The sequence below is a fragment of the Lytechinus variegatus genome, chromosome 1 (assembly GCF_018143015.1).
Source record: "Lytechinus variegatus isolate NC3 chromosome 1, Lvar_3.0, whole genome shotgun sequence".
NCBI classification, from domain to species: domain Eukaryota; kingdom Metazoa; phylum Echinodermata; class Echinoidea; order Temnopleuroida; family Toxopneustidae; genus Lytechinus; species Lytechinus variegatus.
The window spans coordinates 21,315,295-21,333,954 of record NC_054740.1 but is presented as its reverse complement, the minus strand read 5'-3'; the positions used below and the strand labels follow the sequence as shown (position 1 = coordinate 21,333,954).

The following is an 18,660-nucleotide window of genomic DNA, read 5'->3' as shown; positions in this document are numbered from 1 at the left end:
CATGAGAAAGTCTGTAAAACAAGGCTTAATTGCCAGTATATCATCGAGGATCTAGATCTGGTACAGTTACATTAACTGGACTTTGTGAAATCTTGAAATCTACGCTGAAAAATGTTCACACCGAAAATCCCCAACACAGATAAGCGCACGTGGGACAATGTATAATTATTGCTTAGGGTGTCGGGCCCGACGCCCTACCCGAATCCCGTGCTTATTTGCTGATTTCTCAGCAATTACACAATTTCTTCCAGAATCCTTTGGCACATGCGTTTTATTTATACAAACAGACACTTTAGTGGTCATTTCATTGGATTCTGTACGAACTCATTTTGATATCGTTACCAAAACTAGCATTTACCTTTAAGTACTGTATGTTATCAGATAAACATGGATGAGGGTTGCATTCAACTTGTTATCCAGGTTTTTAGCACTGATCCACTTTTTTGACAATTCCGGGAAAGAAAAAAAATTTGATGAAATTCAAGTGAACATTTCTTCCATGGTAAATGGTTTCAGACCTAGTATTTTATGTTGGGTTATTTTTATGAATATTTGTTTCAGCTATTGTATCTTCCCCCTAATTTCTTCCTGATGTGGGTTGATAGAGCTACACAGCTTTCTTAAGGGTATTGAATATTCGAATGAGGAATGAAAAACACAAAATATTTAATTTTAGATCAGCTTGTTAATGAAAGTGGTAGATTCTATGCCACAAATCTCGAACAGAGAGACTTATTCTTCTGATCTTTATATATCAAGATAAGATTCAAGAATATAAAACATCAAAATACAGTTGCAGAGTCATCTCTGTAATGCAGCTTCTTTAAAAATTGTTTCTTCGTCTCGCAGTCTGATAGATTGTTTTTCCTTTCAAATAAAGATGGTGAAATGTTTTGTTGTTGATTATGATGAGCAAAATGATTATCAACCTTGTCGTAAAATTAAACTCACATGCCCAGAATATTAAGATTTCCTTCTTTTTGATAAGAAGATATTTGAAAAAAATAGCAATAATTTTCTTGGCTAGATGGCCAGATATAATGTAATCTGTGTAATTTCATGTATCGCTCTTTGACGATCTACAATGTATCCCCCAAAACTATAGCTTCCTTTGATTTCTGATGATCCTTATAAATGATAGTTCTTGTGGTCCCTATTTAAGAATAAATGTTGCAAAATGCTCCCCAGGGAGTGGAGATGGTAAAGGAATAATGTTTTGTCAATATTAGCTTTGATCATGGGGGATGATATTCCTGAAAATTTGATAAGAGTTCTCTTGTTATGTATGTCCAAATGTATGTTTGAAGGAGAATGAAACCTTTGGCACAAGGTAGCTTGTATGAAAACAGAAAAATCAAAGAAACATATCAACGAAAGTTTGAGAAAAATCAGACAAATAATGAGAAAGTTATCAGCATTTGAATACTGTGATCACGAATGCTATGGAGATCCTCAAATTGGCAATGCGACAAAGATATGTGATGTCACTTGTGAACAACTCTCCCCATTACTTTAGTATATATTTCACTTAAATTGCCTCTTTTATCACATCTATCAGTAGATCATGTGTTCTTTCTATAGGAGGGCATGTAATACAGGTTTTTAAAGAATACGTCATGGATAAAGACTTTGTATCACCATAAGAAAAAGCAAAAAGAGACATTTTGAGGGTATTTTATAGTCCATCAAAGGAAAAGTTGTTCACATGTGACATCACACATCCTTGTCACATTGCCAATGGGAGGATCTCCATAGCATTAGTGATTGCAATATTCAAATGCTCATAACTTTCTCATTATTTGTCTGATTTTTCTCAAACTTTCTTTGTTCTCATTTTTTTATTTTTCTGTTTCGACACACAACCCTACTAGTTCCAAAGGTTTCATTCCCCTTTAATACCATGGTAATGATACATGATCTTTTATCGGTATTCCTCTTCAAATGCTATGCTATGCAAAAAGTACAATATGTTCCACGTCAAGCTTTTGTTGTGTTACGATGAAGCATAATGCTGTTCACTCTTTGTATAGAAAGTACCGTTCACTTTTCCTCTATTAATCGTCATTGCCGACATTTTTTATTACTTTTGATTTCAGCATGAAATGTATGTAAATTAGATATTCCATCGTTGAAAGCTAAAATTTGGTATACCGGTAAATTTAAAAATGGAAAGGGGATATCCATTTTTGTTTTATGGTCATCATACAAATGTTCTTTTTTAATATAGGTCATTGGACACAATATCAATCATTCTAAATCATAGTATATATGCATGACTGTAAACCTAAAAACAGTATTAAGATACTATTATAATATTATGAAATACATTAATACCAGTTTGAGTAAATGTGAAGATACATACTATAATTATCAAACAATCTGAATGATAATTAAACCTACGTAATAATAATCACTAATGGTAGGTTTTTTTACCTTTGTTATGATATCACAGTTTTCTTCATAAAATTGATACTTAGTTTTGTTTTTCTCAGACTACGGTATATTATAATAAAGTACATCCCATCCAACTCAAGTTCTGTGATATGTAGACATGTATGGTAAACTACTTTCAAGGGTTTGTTGGTTCTTTGTTTCAAGAAGCAATATTTTTTTTAATCTCTAGATTTTCTTATTAAACCTTGATCTATCCTGGCAAACATGGTAAAACTTTCTCTCTTTTCATCTTTGGTGAGCGAATTATGATGACATTTTACATTAAAATCATGATTATTTGTATGGAATCTTAATCCAATCATGTCTTATCTATTATCTCCATTTTAATTTTTAAATCTTTGTTGTCAAAAATATGAAATAGATATATAAAGTACAAAACATGAATGTAATATTGAGTTGTGTTTATGTGCATCTGTTGCTTTTAATAGTGACATGAATAAACCGCAGAAACATATTTCATAATGTCTCATAATTTTATTTAATGTGTTTGTGGTAAAGTAAACTTACATTAACAGTTAAAAGCTACTGTAGTCCTTCAATCTGATTGGCTGATAGTGTATTCTTTATAGAAGCTGTGCATTTGTTATATATTCTCTTTATGAAGCAGACCCATGTAGACATAGAGGAATGGAAATGACTATGATAGTGAGAGAACCAAGAGGTGAAACTTGAATATTTTGAAAGGGGGAGAAGAGACCCATGAACAAGTTGTAATATTATCAACAAAATTTTCTATGCAATGTTTCCAATCTCATACTGATGAAATTTTTCAAGAAACCACTCTAAAGCCCCTACGTTTGACATTGTAGGTCATATATATATGTCAAGTATTCGTCAAAATTATTCTCCAGCTTAGCTAAGCCTAGCTATATTTTTTATGATTATGAAATCATTTACAAAAGTATCATTTTTTAAATTTTTGAACAGGGGCCTGTTTCATAAATGACTTACAACCGTTGTATCTTTGCCATTATAGCAACTACCATGGTAACCTTGATTTTGATTGGCTGCTGAGCCTTGTACGTTGCAGCAAAGTTAACTCTTCATGAAGCGGGGGCTCCAGATCCAGCTTACTGATTAGAATATTGCCTGACTGCAGGTTTTGATGTTATTGGGAGAGGGGCCTAGTCGGTCATATAATTATACAGTCAAGAATGTGAGAGGGGGAGATGAATGAAAACACACAACACATTGGCAAAAAAAGATAGAAAACAGATGTAGGTAGGCCTAACGATTTGTCTCATTTTTTTTATAAAGAGGACTTGGCATGCTTATAAAGGAGTCAACGATCTGACTCATTAAGGAGTAGGGGGGGGGGGTAGAAGGAAATAGAGAAAGAAGTATACTGAGTGTGTTATATGTCCAAAGGGGCTGCTTGGGGCTTGGGGAGAGTTTAAGAGCCCACTCCAACCCCCCCCCCCCTCCCCACCAGTCTGAACCCACGTGCATGCGCAGAGATAGTGGCATGATATATGACGTTATCTTTGTTATGATTCATCATCATTCGATCATCGAAAGAGAAGTTGTGAGACAAGAAAACCGTTATTTAGAACCTCCATTTTCACTGGCTTCAAAAGGTGTAAGTAATTTGTAACGTAATGGAAAATTGTATTACTTTTATATTCTATGATGTATGATACTTGGAATCCAAGAATTCTTTTTTATCGTCGGAAGTTTGTCATATTTCTGGATTAGACTGGAGCTCTGGAAGAACGTACCGGTATATGGTCCCATATGTTCATTATTATGTTAGTTACTGTATCTTTTTGTATACTATGAGCATAGTCTATAGTATAGAGATGTAGATCTATACTCACTGGCGTAAATCCCGGGGGGGGGGGGATAGGGGATATATCCCCCCACTTCTCGAGGAGGGGGGATCATCCCCCCACTTTTTACGGAAGAAATGAAAAAAAAATCACAAGAGATAATTGTTTTGTTGGTGAAAATTCTACCGCTTCTGACTGTTAACAAATAAAACAATACCATTAGGTCACTCACACATTGTACGACTACGAGGTTAGTATGTACTAACCTCGTACAATAGACCGTGTTTGACCCTGGATTTCGAAGTAGTCGGCAAACATCGCTTCATTGCTGAAGTAATATTTGCCGAAGCTCCTTCTCGCTACGCACCGGGGCTCTTGCCGGTAAGTAGCAAGAGTTTGTTGAATATAAAAATAATAATAAAATAATAATCCGATAAAAAAAGCACATTTTGCTTACCTCGGCCTCAAAAGTGACTTCGCTTGTCTCTTCCACGGAAATACAAGGAAGCCCGTTGGTGGCGCTAATAATTTCACAACCTTGATTCAGCTCCTCGGTAATTTTATAACTGTATCTAAATTCTTTGAATGCGCAATCCTCATGATTAATTTACTAATTATGGGCACCGATTAATGAAATGCCTTCAAAAAACATAATTAATGATTATTATTGGTGATGATAACACTCATTTGCATTAATTTAAAAAGATGACTGATAAAAAAAAATGAAAATAATATACGTGCCTGGAAAGAAACCAGCAGTACAAGCTTTGACGAACGTCAATAATACGTATACGGTATACCAAAGTCTATACAATGAAAAGATTGGACACTTCACGGACTTTGCATAATGCCTTGCGTCGATATGCGTGTAAAATAGTGTAGGTGCCTATTTCCCTTGTCGTGTCTTTGATATGAATATAAATCGCGCGCCCTCTTCAGGAGAAAATTGATATCAACGCTGACTGATTTCTATCTCCGTAAAATCTTCACTAAAGATCAAGAAAATATACATATTTTTAGAAAGAAACTTCAAGGAGAAGTCACGGAAGGATCTAAATGATTCGGTAAGTGTCATAGCAGGATGTGGAATATTTATTTATACATAATATTTTATGTGGGCAAAAGCCCACTGTATTTTCGAAGTGTAGTGGTGTGTCGCGTGCGTATGACTGATAATCCTTCGCTCGCGAGACGATATGAACCCATGGGTGCCATTAGGTCATAAAAAGAGCCAGTTCACCATTTGCAAACGAAATACTTTTGTCCTTATTATAACACTGAAAAGAAACCCCTGTTTCTTCCAATTCATCAATGTTGGGGTTTTGGGGGGAGGGATTAAGATGGAATGTCAAAACATTTTGAATGTAATCTCTAATAAAACCATTAAACCATCATGGGGTAAAAAAGATAACAATATCGGAGGGGTATTTGCCACACATATGGACATACAGTGGCGTAACTACCGGGACATGCCCCCCCATCGGCTGACCACCCCCCCAAAAAAAAAAACGGGGAAAAGGAGAAATGAGGGAGAAAGGAAGAGAAACGTAGTGGGAAAGAAGAAAATATAATTCATTATAATGTTATATTATAATTATTTATGTTACATTACATAAGAAACATTTTTATCATAACTTTATGAAACATAATTTGCCCAGGGCCTACGTCTTCATTGTTCCTGGTGCTCGCATTGTCTGTTTAACAAGATATATAATCCTGTTGTACTAAAACATCACGTTTCAAGTCAATATAAACCAAATATATTTTCTAGCACTTGAGTTATCATATATTGACATATGCTTCTTTTACATGACTCAAAAAGTGATTGCCCCATGTTAAGGTCTCTGTATATAAACATTTCCTGTCCGTGATTACGTTCGCATTAGTGGATTGGTGAGATATGTCTGCTCTTCGTGAATTCCTAAAATCAGTCCTTAAAATGTCCCTTCTTCTGATCTGAATATGAAAAATTTTCAGCTCGCGCTTCGCGCTCGCATCATTTGGTTAATGAAATACCTATATGGTCCTAGTTAATTCCTACAAAGAAACCTTAGAATGCCCCACTTCAGGTCTGAATTATCTAAATTTTCAGCTCACAATATTTGATTGGTGAGATGCGTATGATAATCATGATTGCAATTACTACAAAGAGTGTTTCATGTGTTCAGATGTAATTCTAATAAAATCAGCAAGCGCTTGGCACTCGCATTAGATGACTATGGTGAGATATGCATACTCTTAATGGATTCCTAAAATACATTCCTTAAAATCTCGCTGTTTGTGGTCAAAATATACGAAAATTTCGGCTCGCGCTTCGCGCTCGCATTGTTTAGCAAGACAGGTACCACATGATTACATAAATTTGATTATAATGTCCTTTTTTAGGTGTGAATATAAAAAAAATCAGCTCGCGCTTCGCACGCTCACTCTGATTCAAAAAATTTGCTGGTGCCCCCACAATGCCGTGACCCACGGAACGCCAGTGTGGACATATCAATGACAATTCCTTGCATATCTAAAAGGGTCATTCCATGCCAATTCACCCAATGAATGTGCAATTTTGCACCCGACCATCTCAGAATTCGTTGTAATTTGGTATACATAAAATTCACCATGGCCCAAGCACAAAACAAAAAAAATTAGTCCAATCGGTCCGTCGGTTCTCGTGCTACGGCCCGCCCTTTTCTCCTTGTTTTGACAAAAATGGGCGTGACCTTCAACTTTCAATGGCCACTGCATCGTTACGTATTGACCAATTTTCATGAAACTGGTACCATTTGATAGGAAATTCAGAGAGGAATCCAAAACATGCATCGAATAATGTATTGGAGCAATTTATAAGGTCATGACCTTTGACCTTAACTTTGACCTTGAGTTTGACCCCCGGACAAATAATATTTTAACTTGATTTTCGTGTAAGTTAATTATTGGTATGATATTGACAAAATATGTTAAAATCAATGATGATATTTTATTTCTTCACCTTTAAAAACTCTTCCAAAGATACCATGAAATTTCACTCTAGTCCCACACACTGATATTCATGTTAGTAAAGTGTTTACCAGTTACATGATTTCTTCCAATCTTAAGTTACAGTATGCAAGCACATGAAAAGAAATTAAGCTTAATCAGTTCACAAATAAACGATTAAACCTTTATGCTCATGAATAGGTATCTGTTTAGGCATTTTGATGTTCATCAATATATATTCATTTTGATGTTCGGCAATATATATCATATATATTCATGGTAGTAAAGTCTTCACTTTTATCATCAAAATATATACATGTATATATATATGTATATGATGTATATTGCTGAATCATAAAATGCCTAAACAGATACCTATTCATGAGCATAAAGGTTTAATCTTTTATTTGTAAACTGATTAAGCTTAATTTCTTTTCATCTGTTTGCATGCTGTAACTTAAGATTGGAAGAAATCATGTAACTGGTAAACACTTTACTAACATGAATATCAGTGTGTGGGACTGGAGTGAAATTTCATGGTATCTTTGGAAGAGTTTTTAAAGGTGAAGAAATAAAATATCATCATTGATTTTAACATATTTTGTCAATATCATACCAATAATTAACTTACACGAAAATCAAGTTAAAAAATTATTTGTCCGGGGGTCAAACTCAAGGTCAAAGTTAAGGTCAAAGGTCATGACCTTATAAATTGCTCCAATACATTATTCGATGCATGTTTTGGATTCCTCTCTGAGTTTCGTATCAAATGGTACCAGTTTCATGAAAATTGGTCAACACGTAACGACGCAGTGGCCATTGAAAGTTGAAGGTCACGCCCATTTTTGTCAAAACAAGGAGAAAAGGGCAGGCCGTAGCACGAGAACCGACGGACCGATTGGACTAATTTTTTTTGTTTTGTGCTTGGGCCATGGTGAATTTTATGTATACCAAATTACAACGAATTCTGAGACGGTCGGGTGCAACCACTGGGTGAATCCAGATGGAATGACCCAAAAACATGATTGCAAAAAAATGCCAAAATATTTCAGTCATCCCCCCACCCATCAACACGGATTTATGCCATTGTCTATACTTATTAGTCTATACTTATTAAGTGTATATCTCTATGGGTATGAGTCGCGCAGCTAGCGTGGCCTGGAGGCCCTTGGAGAGTAAAAGTCATTTTACTGACGTAGGCTTACTCTCCATGGAGCCTGGGACGGGATAGCATTGGCCCACACAATCCGAGTATTTTTTAGACAACAATACAATGCAATGTTGCTCCAATATCATGATACTCATTTTCTGTAGCCTTTTCAACAACATGAACCCAAAGTTTGGGCCAAACTTAAGCTAAATATGGGCTACAAAATTAATATAGGCTGCATCTATCTTTAATAATAATATAATACCGGTATAGGGTATTTATATTGCACACATATCCACCTTGTCCAGAGATGCCAAGTCCAAAGACCAGCTATGCGTGAGATTTTCTGTGAATCTGAGTGAGATCACAGACATTGTGTACAATGTATACGGGGAAAGGCTGTGATAGTTGCGTGAGACAGATTTGAGGGGATGAATAAGAGTCCAAAATGCTTGGTAGCTCTGCCTTGTTAGGTGCTCAAGGCGCTCCTATATTACCCGGCTAAGCTAGGCGTTCATAGTGCACACAGCTTTTTAAGGAATTACTTTCTACCGGTACCCATTTGCTTCACCTGGGTTGAGTGCAGCACATTGTGCCTACACTTCTTTGTTTTTATGTTACAATAAATCTTAAAAACGTTAAAATATTAAATAGAATAGCGTTTTACTTACAGATGTTATTGTCGCGTGTCGGCATCTTTTTTTTGTGATTGCATCCTAGCGACGCGTCTATATAGACTAGAGGGCAGCAAAATCATGAGCAGTGCTAATTGATTTAAAGAAATACTTGCACCGGGTCACCGGCCGGTAAATTTCATGAATCGTCAAATACTTGCATCAACCGATAAATATCATGAATTGTATATTATAATAATTTTTTAGGCCTTGCTTCAGTCAATAACCAAACTATGTGTTTATGAGTCTAAGTGAATTTTCCTGACATCCAACATAGGCTTCCAGATAGTAAGATGATAAACTCTTGATTTTTCTGATTAAAATCTGGTGAAAATTAGATTTACATTTGTTTCTTGATAATTGGGTTAGCTATCTATTTCTCTTTCACTACCAGTCATGTAGTGCCTTGATGCTTGGCCTTGGCCTAAAGGTGCCTAAGAGCTTCGCTTGGGCCTAAGTCTTGAAAACCCAAGGCATTTTCAATGCATAGTTTAGTCATATTATTTTTTCCCTTTATTTCAAATACTGGTACTTAAATATTTGTGGATGGTATGTGATGAGGCGTCATCATTTCACGTTGATACTTACATGTAGTAGCCTACTGACTCACCAAAGCCTTTTCTTGCATAGATTTATGTAGCAAAATCAGCACTCATTGCAGACTACAGTAGTGCACTCTATGTTTGCAAGACAACAAATCAAAATGTAACATGAATGTAATTTTCATTTTTCCTGGCCTACAGGTTACAAGAATAACAAGGTAGACAAAATGGCAGAGGCAAGTAGAGTGACATATTCATCTTTACAAGATGCTGAGAGGGAACATGAAGATGCAAGAGACTCCCTGAAGATGTTACAGAAATGCCATGACAAGGCTTATGCTGATATTCAAATGGCCTTAAGACTAGATGAACAATCCAAAAGAGAAGAAGCCATTCGATTCTATACCACAGGACTGAAAAGCATTGCTCAGGCAATGAAGATTGATTGCAAAGGGAGACATTGTGTAGGATCACACTGGGACCATGCAAGAAACATGCAACAGAAGATGAAGAAAACAGCCATACAGATGAAGACCAGACTGGAATGTCTTGAACAGGAGCAGAAGTCAGTTTCGATGGGTGGGGCATGTGGGACTGACCAAGATGAAGTAGATGCAGACATCCTAAGAAGCCTCTATGAAGACAACAGTTCTTGTGGAAGTCTACCATCGTATGCCCAATCAACAGCAGATGCCAGAGAGGTGCTTCACATCAAACATGGTGTCCAACTCTTCTTTATCAACTCCAGCGGTCAGGTGAGCGCACCTAGTACTCCAGGACCTCTTAAGATGTACAAGTTCCCTGATGATCAAGCACTAGGGCAGGACCAACCTCCAGCATTCCTGCAGATAGGGGAGTGGCTGTACCCTCTCCTGCCAGGCCAGTCACCTTCTCTCAAGGCTGCCGATGGTGTCTATATGTTCCCTGATCTCAGCTCGTTGGACAAGGGGGACAGTGTTGGTGTAATTTTTGCACCACAGGTATCAAAGTAAGTCGTCAATTATTTCATGGTATAATATTTCATCAGGAAACTGACACATGGGCACCATTTCATAAAGTTTGTCAGTGCTGAAAAGTTGTCATTGTCTTATAGTTACAGTCAGATACTAGTTCTTCTCAACCAATCAAAGCTAACAATTTCACTCGAATTCTCAGAGCTGATAATGTAGTCAGTTCTGACATGAAATGCACCCAGATGAACTGAAAAGCTCCAATAACCTAGATGAATGATGTGTAAAATTTTCTAAAAAATGCATTCCATGTTTTGTTTTATCAAGCAAAAGGTATGTATGAACCAAATTTGATGTGCCCTTGATCTAGATATCAACAAAGAAGTTGTAGTTTTGTAATATAGCATTTAATCTTGGAAAGAACAGTTCTCGTCCATTTATATAAAAAATCTGACTAGTCAATATTTTATCAAGATGCCTGTTTTTCACTTCTTTTTCTCTCTTTGCGTTAATCTCCTAACCCAACAACATTTTTTCTCACTTTGACAGATCTGAAAAGTTGAAATTCCAACAGTTAATTCAAGAACTTACCGCCATGAAAGAAGAGCAAGTACCTTCAGTACAGGAGGCTGCATCATCATGTGTACCGAGTGAGAATCACAGGGTACCATCAGAGAGGATAGAGGACAGAGAGGCTGATGAGGAGGTTATGGATACCCAAGAAGAAGGACAGAAGTATAGAGATGTCAGTCAGAAGATAGCAAAAGGCATAGAAGTTGGTAAGAGAGCTTCTATTCAGGTCCCATATGTATCATATTTTGAAGTTTCTTGGTTTAATATGAAATTGACCTCTTGAATTTGGTATGAAGGAGTATAATTTAGCTTTTCTAAAAGTATACATTTGAAAAAAAACAAGATTTCAGAGTACAAATGTACTTTCAACTACAACCCCCTTTGCAAGAGACATCCTAAGGAAATGAAAGTTTGTTGACACAATTAGCCCAGTAACAGATCAATTATAAGAGTGTTCCGAAAATCAAATTTTGTTGTTTCCACCTTTTGGACATTAGGTGCTGAATGGATATCATGGGGAGTAGTGAAAGGAGCTGAGATCGGAAGCAGATTAGTTGGTTCTGGAGCAAGGAAATTAAAAGAACATATCCAGCCTGATGAGCAGCCTAAAGAGATTGATGAGAAATATCAAACAGGAATGGTGTATGCCAAGAAAGCTACAGGAGTAGCTGTCAAGGTAGGTAGAGTAAAAGGTGACACTACATTTGCTCCTGCGACAATTGTTCAGTCAGACTGCAGGTCCCAAGAAAGTGGCTTCTTTCATCCAAGTGATATTCATGACTTGAGATGTTTTGCATATTTAATGAGCTTGATGCGGACCAAAACACCTCTTTTCATTCGGTCATTGTTGCTCTAATTGTGCATCGAATTTCATGAATTTGGTACCATTGTAAAGAAGAAGAATCATTCTTTCAGGTCATGTGTTTGGATTTATTCAAAGATTTTGTAATATAGGTTAAAATTTTGATCGAAAATATGCTACAAAATAAATATTTTCACCTGACAAAAGCTGCTATTTTCACACTTTATTTTTGTTTGAGCCCAAATGATTTTTTATCATGATAAAGCTAAATATGTATGCTTTGAAATGATATAGGTTTCAAAATAAGAATTGGTTTAATCGGGTCAAGATCACACTTTTCATTTGTTAAGTACATAAAGCAGTTTGAAAACAAGAATACTGCACTCTGATTGGTCAAAGAGACCACAAAATGGCAAATTCCAACGGTTCCAGTGCCTGGGTTCGTGGGAAGGTCACAGTTCCCATGTGGTAATCTCCTCAAATACCCCATGCCTGTTGTTCTGTGAACCTTATCCAGCCAATCAGAACACTAGATTTCATGCAAGTACAAAATTTCAGAAATCTCGTCTTGTACCTTGGTGGGAAAAGTGTGATCTTGACCCGATTAAAAGGTGCCGCATATCAAGAGTGGCATTGTGAGAAAGTACAGAAGTTCAGCTTTATGGTGATGTAGATATCGTTGAGGCTCAAAATAAAAAGTTTTGCACAATTTGCAAAAGAAAACAGAGGAAGAAAATTCAGGTTTAAGGCACATTTTCAGGCCAGAAATTTACTTATTTAACAAAATATTATATGCAAAATAAATGACCAATATGAAAGAGTAACTTTTACCCTATCTGATGGTGCAATAATATTTCATTTAACTTGAGGTTAAAACAGGTAAATTCTTAGAGAAAGAAAATCTCACGAATCACGAGATTTTGCAAGGAGGAGGATTCAGCCACGAGATGGTTTGGATGAATCCAGCCTTTTTGCTCATTAGCATAGGGACCTGCGGTTCCTGCGACAATTGCTCAAGGTTTATTAAGTTATAAGTTATTGTAAGGATTGCACTAGGGTTTTATATTACATGTAGGTTTAGTGTTAAGTTTAAGATTGGGAATAGTGTTAAATCCAGGGTTGAAATTGATCATTCTATTCGTGTGGAATTTACAGCAGAGCAATTATTGCCAGAGCAAATGAGGTCTTTTGTTATTTTTGTATTTTTTGTTTATGATAATGTGGAAAGAAATATAACTTCAACCTACATAATCATTTGAATTGTGGGAGGTCATCTCATTATTGCCTAACATAAAATCTACTTGTTTCTCTGCTGCACGTTATTTCATTAATTCATTGTGTAAAAAGTGTTATTTGTAAATGTGTTTTGTTTTTGTATTATTATATACATTGACAATTTAAACTCTTCAATTGCTGACATTAAATGTCTATCAAAATTTGCAATAGTGTAAGATAAAGGAAATGTTTCATTTATTCCATCGAATGACCATTTGGAATGAATTTTGTCTACTCATATGATAGGTGAGTGTGGTGGTGTTGGAAAGCGTATGTTTCTTGACCAAGCGTGTGGCCGAAGAGGTTGGACCAATCATCAGTAAGCAAGCTAATAAGATGCTGGCAAATGGTGAAGATGAACCGGATGGAAAGGCTAAAGCTGTCTTAGATGGTGTTGTGACTGTGACAGCTAGTGGTCTCTCAGGTGAGGGGATATTGGATTCAGGGGTTGGTGGGATGGTGCCAGGATATTTTGAAGGGAGGGGGGCAAGATGACCATCAGGGGACGTCATATTCTATGCCTCAATTGTATTATAGGGGTATTACATGACGCAGAGCTTTCCTTTTTACATTCTTCCTCTCTTCCGGTGTGTTGGCTCAGTTGGTAGAGCGTCCGTCTCACAACCTGGAGGTCGGGGATTCAAACCCTGGCCGCGTCAGACCAAAAGATGTTAAAAGATGGGAGTTCTCTTTTTATTTTCCACTATTTGAAAAAATCACAGGGGGTGGCAGTTGCCCACTACCCCCCCCCCTCCCCCCCCCTTGGTGCTGCCTTTATTGGATGCTGATGATTGAAAAAGCTGTTATAATATGTAACGGAGTGATAAATATTCAATGGAGTAAAAATAAAAGAATGAACAGATCCAAGGTATTTATTTGTAGTTCATTGTGATAGTGTTATGGATGCAGACATGCACAGCAGTATATCCCCCTCCCCGCCCCTTCTTGAACCAAAAAATGAGGAATTGTAATAAAAATGAACAAATAAATGACAGTAATTACATAAGGAAGAAATATAAAGGTGTTGGTGGCAGCTTGAACTCACATTTACCTTTGCAATTTCAATTTCAAGGAAATTTTAACATTCCAAACAATCTCTGAAAAGCCAATTAAAGTCTGAAAAAAGAAATTAAATGAAGAAACACATTAATGGAAGCAATTTCAATTAATTGAGAATTATATCCATATAATGATGTACTTTGGACTATTTTTAAACTTAGAAATTTGACCAATCCCCATCATTGGGTAGTTGTGCAATCTTTTGAATACTTTGGTTTACTAATAATGAACCACTCTAAGAATTCAGTCTGAGGTTTAAACTATTACATTTAATATTCATTCACATCTCTAAATTCTCTGTAATGAATAAAAAATGTTGATTACTTTGTTTTTCTTGATAGGATTCGGTAAAGTTTATCGTGGACTGGAGACTGCAGCTATTCAGATGGCAAAGAGTATATCACATGCAACTGTACAAACTGTAGAGCACAAGTAAGTCATCTACATAACATATGTGTTCCAAAAACAGAACGGGCCCTTACTTAAAAATGATTGATCCAATCAGTCAGCAATATGGAAAGAAGATGCCATCATTGAGTAATCATATTTTGATTAAAAGTGTGTTTTTTTAATATGATGTACGCTCATATGCATCGATTGCATGATAAATCAAAGTGTTGTTTCCAAGAGGATATTATGAGCATTTTCTGTATGGAGAATTATGACATTGATGTCTTTCCAAAGTTGAAGTTAATAGGTTCAATCACAACTCTCTGTCAGATGGGCTCCATTACATCAATTTGGAACATATATGTTAAAGATGACCTTTCTAAGGCATATATTCATTCAATATCTCTAAAAAAACTTACACCCTAATTGATTTCCACTGTTAGATTTCATACAGTTGCTTATTTGTTTAGATTGCCCCAAACCCTATCTTTGCCATGACCTGAATCTTTCATGTGAATTATTAGTTCATTATGCTTTACAGATTTCCTCTTCTTTTTGCAGAATTCTTAAATTGTAAATTCATAATTTCTTTTCCATATTCAATTAATAAAAGCATAATATGATACTTGATATAATCAATTTTACATAGGAATACTTACAATCTTTATGTGACCAAGATGAATATTGCTATACCTTGAAATGCAGAGTGGGTAACACTTGCTCTACTAAATGTCAAGTTCATAAAGCTGCATCATTTTTTAGTGCATACAGAATTCTAATGAAGCAATTGTTCAGCACTATAACATCTTCTTTATTATCTTCAAACTTATCCCCTTAGATATGGTGAGGACGCTGGTCGATTGACAGACAACTCCTTGGCCACTGTAGGTAACATTGGTATATCAGCTCATATCTTCAACAACCTTGGAGTCAAAGCAATTGCCAAGAGGACTGCTAAGGACACTGGGAAGGTCGTCGTCAGAGAGATGGGAGAGTCAAAAGATGAGAGTAAAAAGCCCAAGAAGACTTGATTCTGAAAACCATACTCCCAAGCTGTAAATGTGTGCATTAAGATATGTGGAGGAATATTGTAAGAACATTTGCTTTAAAATCTGTGGCCTGTATTCTGAACTCGGCTTAAATTAAACCCTGGTCTAAAGTTGTGATTTAATTATGGATAGCCAATTGTTACACAATCAGTAACAGTACAAGTTTGATTTATCAGCTTATCTGTTACTCAGATCATTCATAGCTGTCTGAGAATAATAACTGAATTATTTTATTTGCCATTGTTGCATGAAGAAAGAGCACAATAAACAAAAGAAATATACAATATTCACACAGTGTTGACACGTTTGGCTTTCCATAATCTTTGCACAGAGTTAGACTATGGCATAAATTAAAGTGGACTTCAGAATAGGGGCCAGAAACTTGTCAGCTTTCAGGGGAATGTGACATGATTCAGATGTTTACCCAGTAACAGGTGCTGTCAATCATCAAGAATGGAATCTAGTTTGATGACCAACAGACCTTTGTATGCCCTGTATATTCCATGTATTACCAGTGCCCATGGCATAAAAGTTATGGGAACTTTGCCTTGCAATGGTTACTTGTGTGGAATCCTTGATTTGATTGGCTGTTGATCAGCGTTACCATGGTAGTTACCATTGGATGGCAAACTGGATGCAACTGGGCTCTGACATGGTAAAGTCATTGTTTCACTGTGGCAATAATTCCTGAAATAATCCAAGAAATGTCTATATGCTCTATACATGTATAATTCAGCTGTTCACAGAGATGAAGGTCTTTTATTGGTATTTTCAGACTTTCAGTGCATCCCAGAAGTCTACTGTTTGAAAATTTAATTAATTCTCAACACAAACTGACGAGTCTAAGACTTCAATACTGAGGATATTAGCTAGGACAATGATGTCTGTAAAATGTAATAATTATGTATCTCCCTTGCCCATATGAAGGTAATTTGAAAATATTGATACTTTGATGTGATTGATATGGGTATGATTATAGAGTATTTTTGCACCAGATATTATATCAGCATCTCTCTTTGGAAAAATAGCCTTCAACTCTCAGTAAATGAATTGAATACATTTTGCTATCAACTCATAAATGATAATCTTAGTAAATACAAGTAACATGTAATTACATTCTTTGCCAACTATATATCATTGGATGATATTCCATTCTTGGGATTCTACAGGTTACATTTGCTACGTTCTGAAAGACTTCTTATGAGAGTAGAAGATGCTTACAGTTCACCTTGTGGTTAGTCCAAAGTAATTGAATGAAGAGAAGAAGCTAAAATTGAAAATGAATGAGTTAGAGTAAGAATTGAAAGGTGAGAAGGAGATAGATGCGAGAGGAAGGTATTCTTTTGTGAAATTAGTGTAGTCCTTAAGAGGACTGTAAGTCAGATGACATGTGATGATGTGAAGAAAGAGAATGGATTCACTTGGGAGTCCAGACAGCAATTACTAGATGAGATGGTACTTTCTGTTAGGAGTTATCTTATATGAGCATGTTTTTGTGCCTTTTCATGTTTGCTTCAGGATTTATGATACCTCATTTTCAGAGATAACACTGTAGCTCTCACTGAATCTAATTAATTTCAGATCATGTTTCTTTCATGCCAGAGAAAACAAAAATTGAAAAATAGTCATAAATTGCTCTCTATCAAATGTAAAAGGCACGTTTTCACTTTTTTTAGTTTTGCTTGTTCAGTTAGAAATACAATTTTAAAATGGTTGCTATATAATCAGACTTGAAATGCTTTAGAGTTACAAGATGTGCTTCTTTACAGAGTCGAAATGAATGAAACTGAAATTACCGATATTTACATGTATGTGATATTTTCCTTTAATATATGAATATTGCAGATGAGATTGTTTATTTTGAAGTCAAGTCATATGTTGTTATTTACATTTCTTTGGAGTTAGTAATGTATAGTTTTCCAGCATATCTTGTCATTATGTCAGTGTTTTAATTGGAAATGCTTTACATTTGCTTCATACATTGGTGTATATTGCATAGTAGATGATAATAATTATGCTTATTTCAACAGAAAAGAAAATTGTGGTGCAATATGGTATGCATATAAGTTATGCTACATGTAACTCAGTTTATTACAAAATTTATGCACAAACTGCTGGCTGAAGCTTATTTGAGAAGCAAACCTACTCTGAGGGTAATTATGTATGTTTATATATTGAGTAACTTATAAAGATTCAATACATGTATGTAATGAATTATAACACTAGCTAATGATCTATTAGTGAATGATGATAATAGTATGCACCATGTAAATAGCGCTAAATTGTCTTGATTTGGGGTAATAACAGAATTTTGACTTATATTTCTTTTATGTCAGAGATGCCAAGTTCAAAGACCAGCTATGCGTGAGATTTTCTGTGAATCTGAGTGAGATCACAGACATTGTGTACAATGTATATGGGGATAGGCTGTGATAGTTGCGTGAGACAGAGATTTGAGGGGATGAACAAGAGTCCAAAATGCTTGAGTCTCACGCATAATGCGTGAGACTTGGTAGCTCTGCAATATTGTTTAATGAATTAACCTTTACATCTCAAAACCAATGAGCATCTTCAGATGACAATATTTATCCAGCTCATTAATTTTTCTTGTATAGCTGATGTTAGTTGATGAGGAGATGATGAAACAATTGATTTGAAAATATTTTTATCGTTAAATACATGCATGAATAAAACAGTGCTGTACCTAGAAAAAAGGGCAACAGGGACAAGCCCGAATTGAGTTCCTTCCTACTTACGATGGTAGTGGCTCCTGTAGGTGGTCATCAGTCTTTTTTCACATTTTCCCTTTAATTTGCACCCCACCTTGCCACCCCCCCTCCCCTTGATACACCACTTATCGAAAGTGCTTGTATATTATTTATGTAACTAAGATCTATTGCTCAAAATTCATAAAGTAATGATCTTATTCTGGTTGTTTCTACATGATTTATTAGCTAGGGTAATTTCCTATTAAAAAGACAGCCGTGTCAGATTTTGATCGGG

The 18,660-nt window shown here is 35.8% G+C and overlaps 1 protein-coding gene across 1 annotated transcript; it reads left to right on the top strand.

The window, feature by feature from the left end:
- Nucleotides 1-3,927: 3,927 nt before the first annotated feature.
- LOC121409025 (spartin-like) lies at nt 3,928-18,050 on the top strand. The gene is made up of 7 exons (XM_041600812.1): nt 3,928-4,033; nt 9,761-10,547; nt 11,059-11,288; nt 11,580-11,758; nt 13,406-13,583; nt 14,560-14,650; nt 15,447-18,050. Exons 2-7 carry the CDS (start codon nt 9,787-9,789, stop codon nt 15,637-15,639), a joined length of 1,632 nt encoding a protein of 543 aa, XP_041456746.1. The 5' UTR covers nt 3,928-4,033; nt 9,761-9,786; the 3' UTR covers nt 15,640-18,050.
- Nucleotides 18,051-18,660: the final 610 nt, after the last annotated feature.

What these genes read in the sequence shown, in the direction of transcription:
- LOC121409025 (XM_041600812.1), top strand. Translation starts at nt 9,787, where the DNA reads ATGGCAGAGGCAAGTAGAGTGACATATTCATCTTTACAAGATGCTGAG. An exon ending in AGCAAAAGGCATAGAAGTTG is followed by an intron (nt 11,289 to 11,579) that starts GTAAGAGAGCTT and finishes TTTGGACATTAG; the next exon opens with GTGCTGAATGGATATCATGG. An exon ending in GACAGCTAGTGGTCTCTCAG is followed by an intron (nt 13,584 to 14,559) that starts GTGAGGGGATAT and finishes TTTTCTTGATAG; the next exon opens with GATTCGGTAAAGTTTATCGT.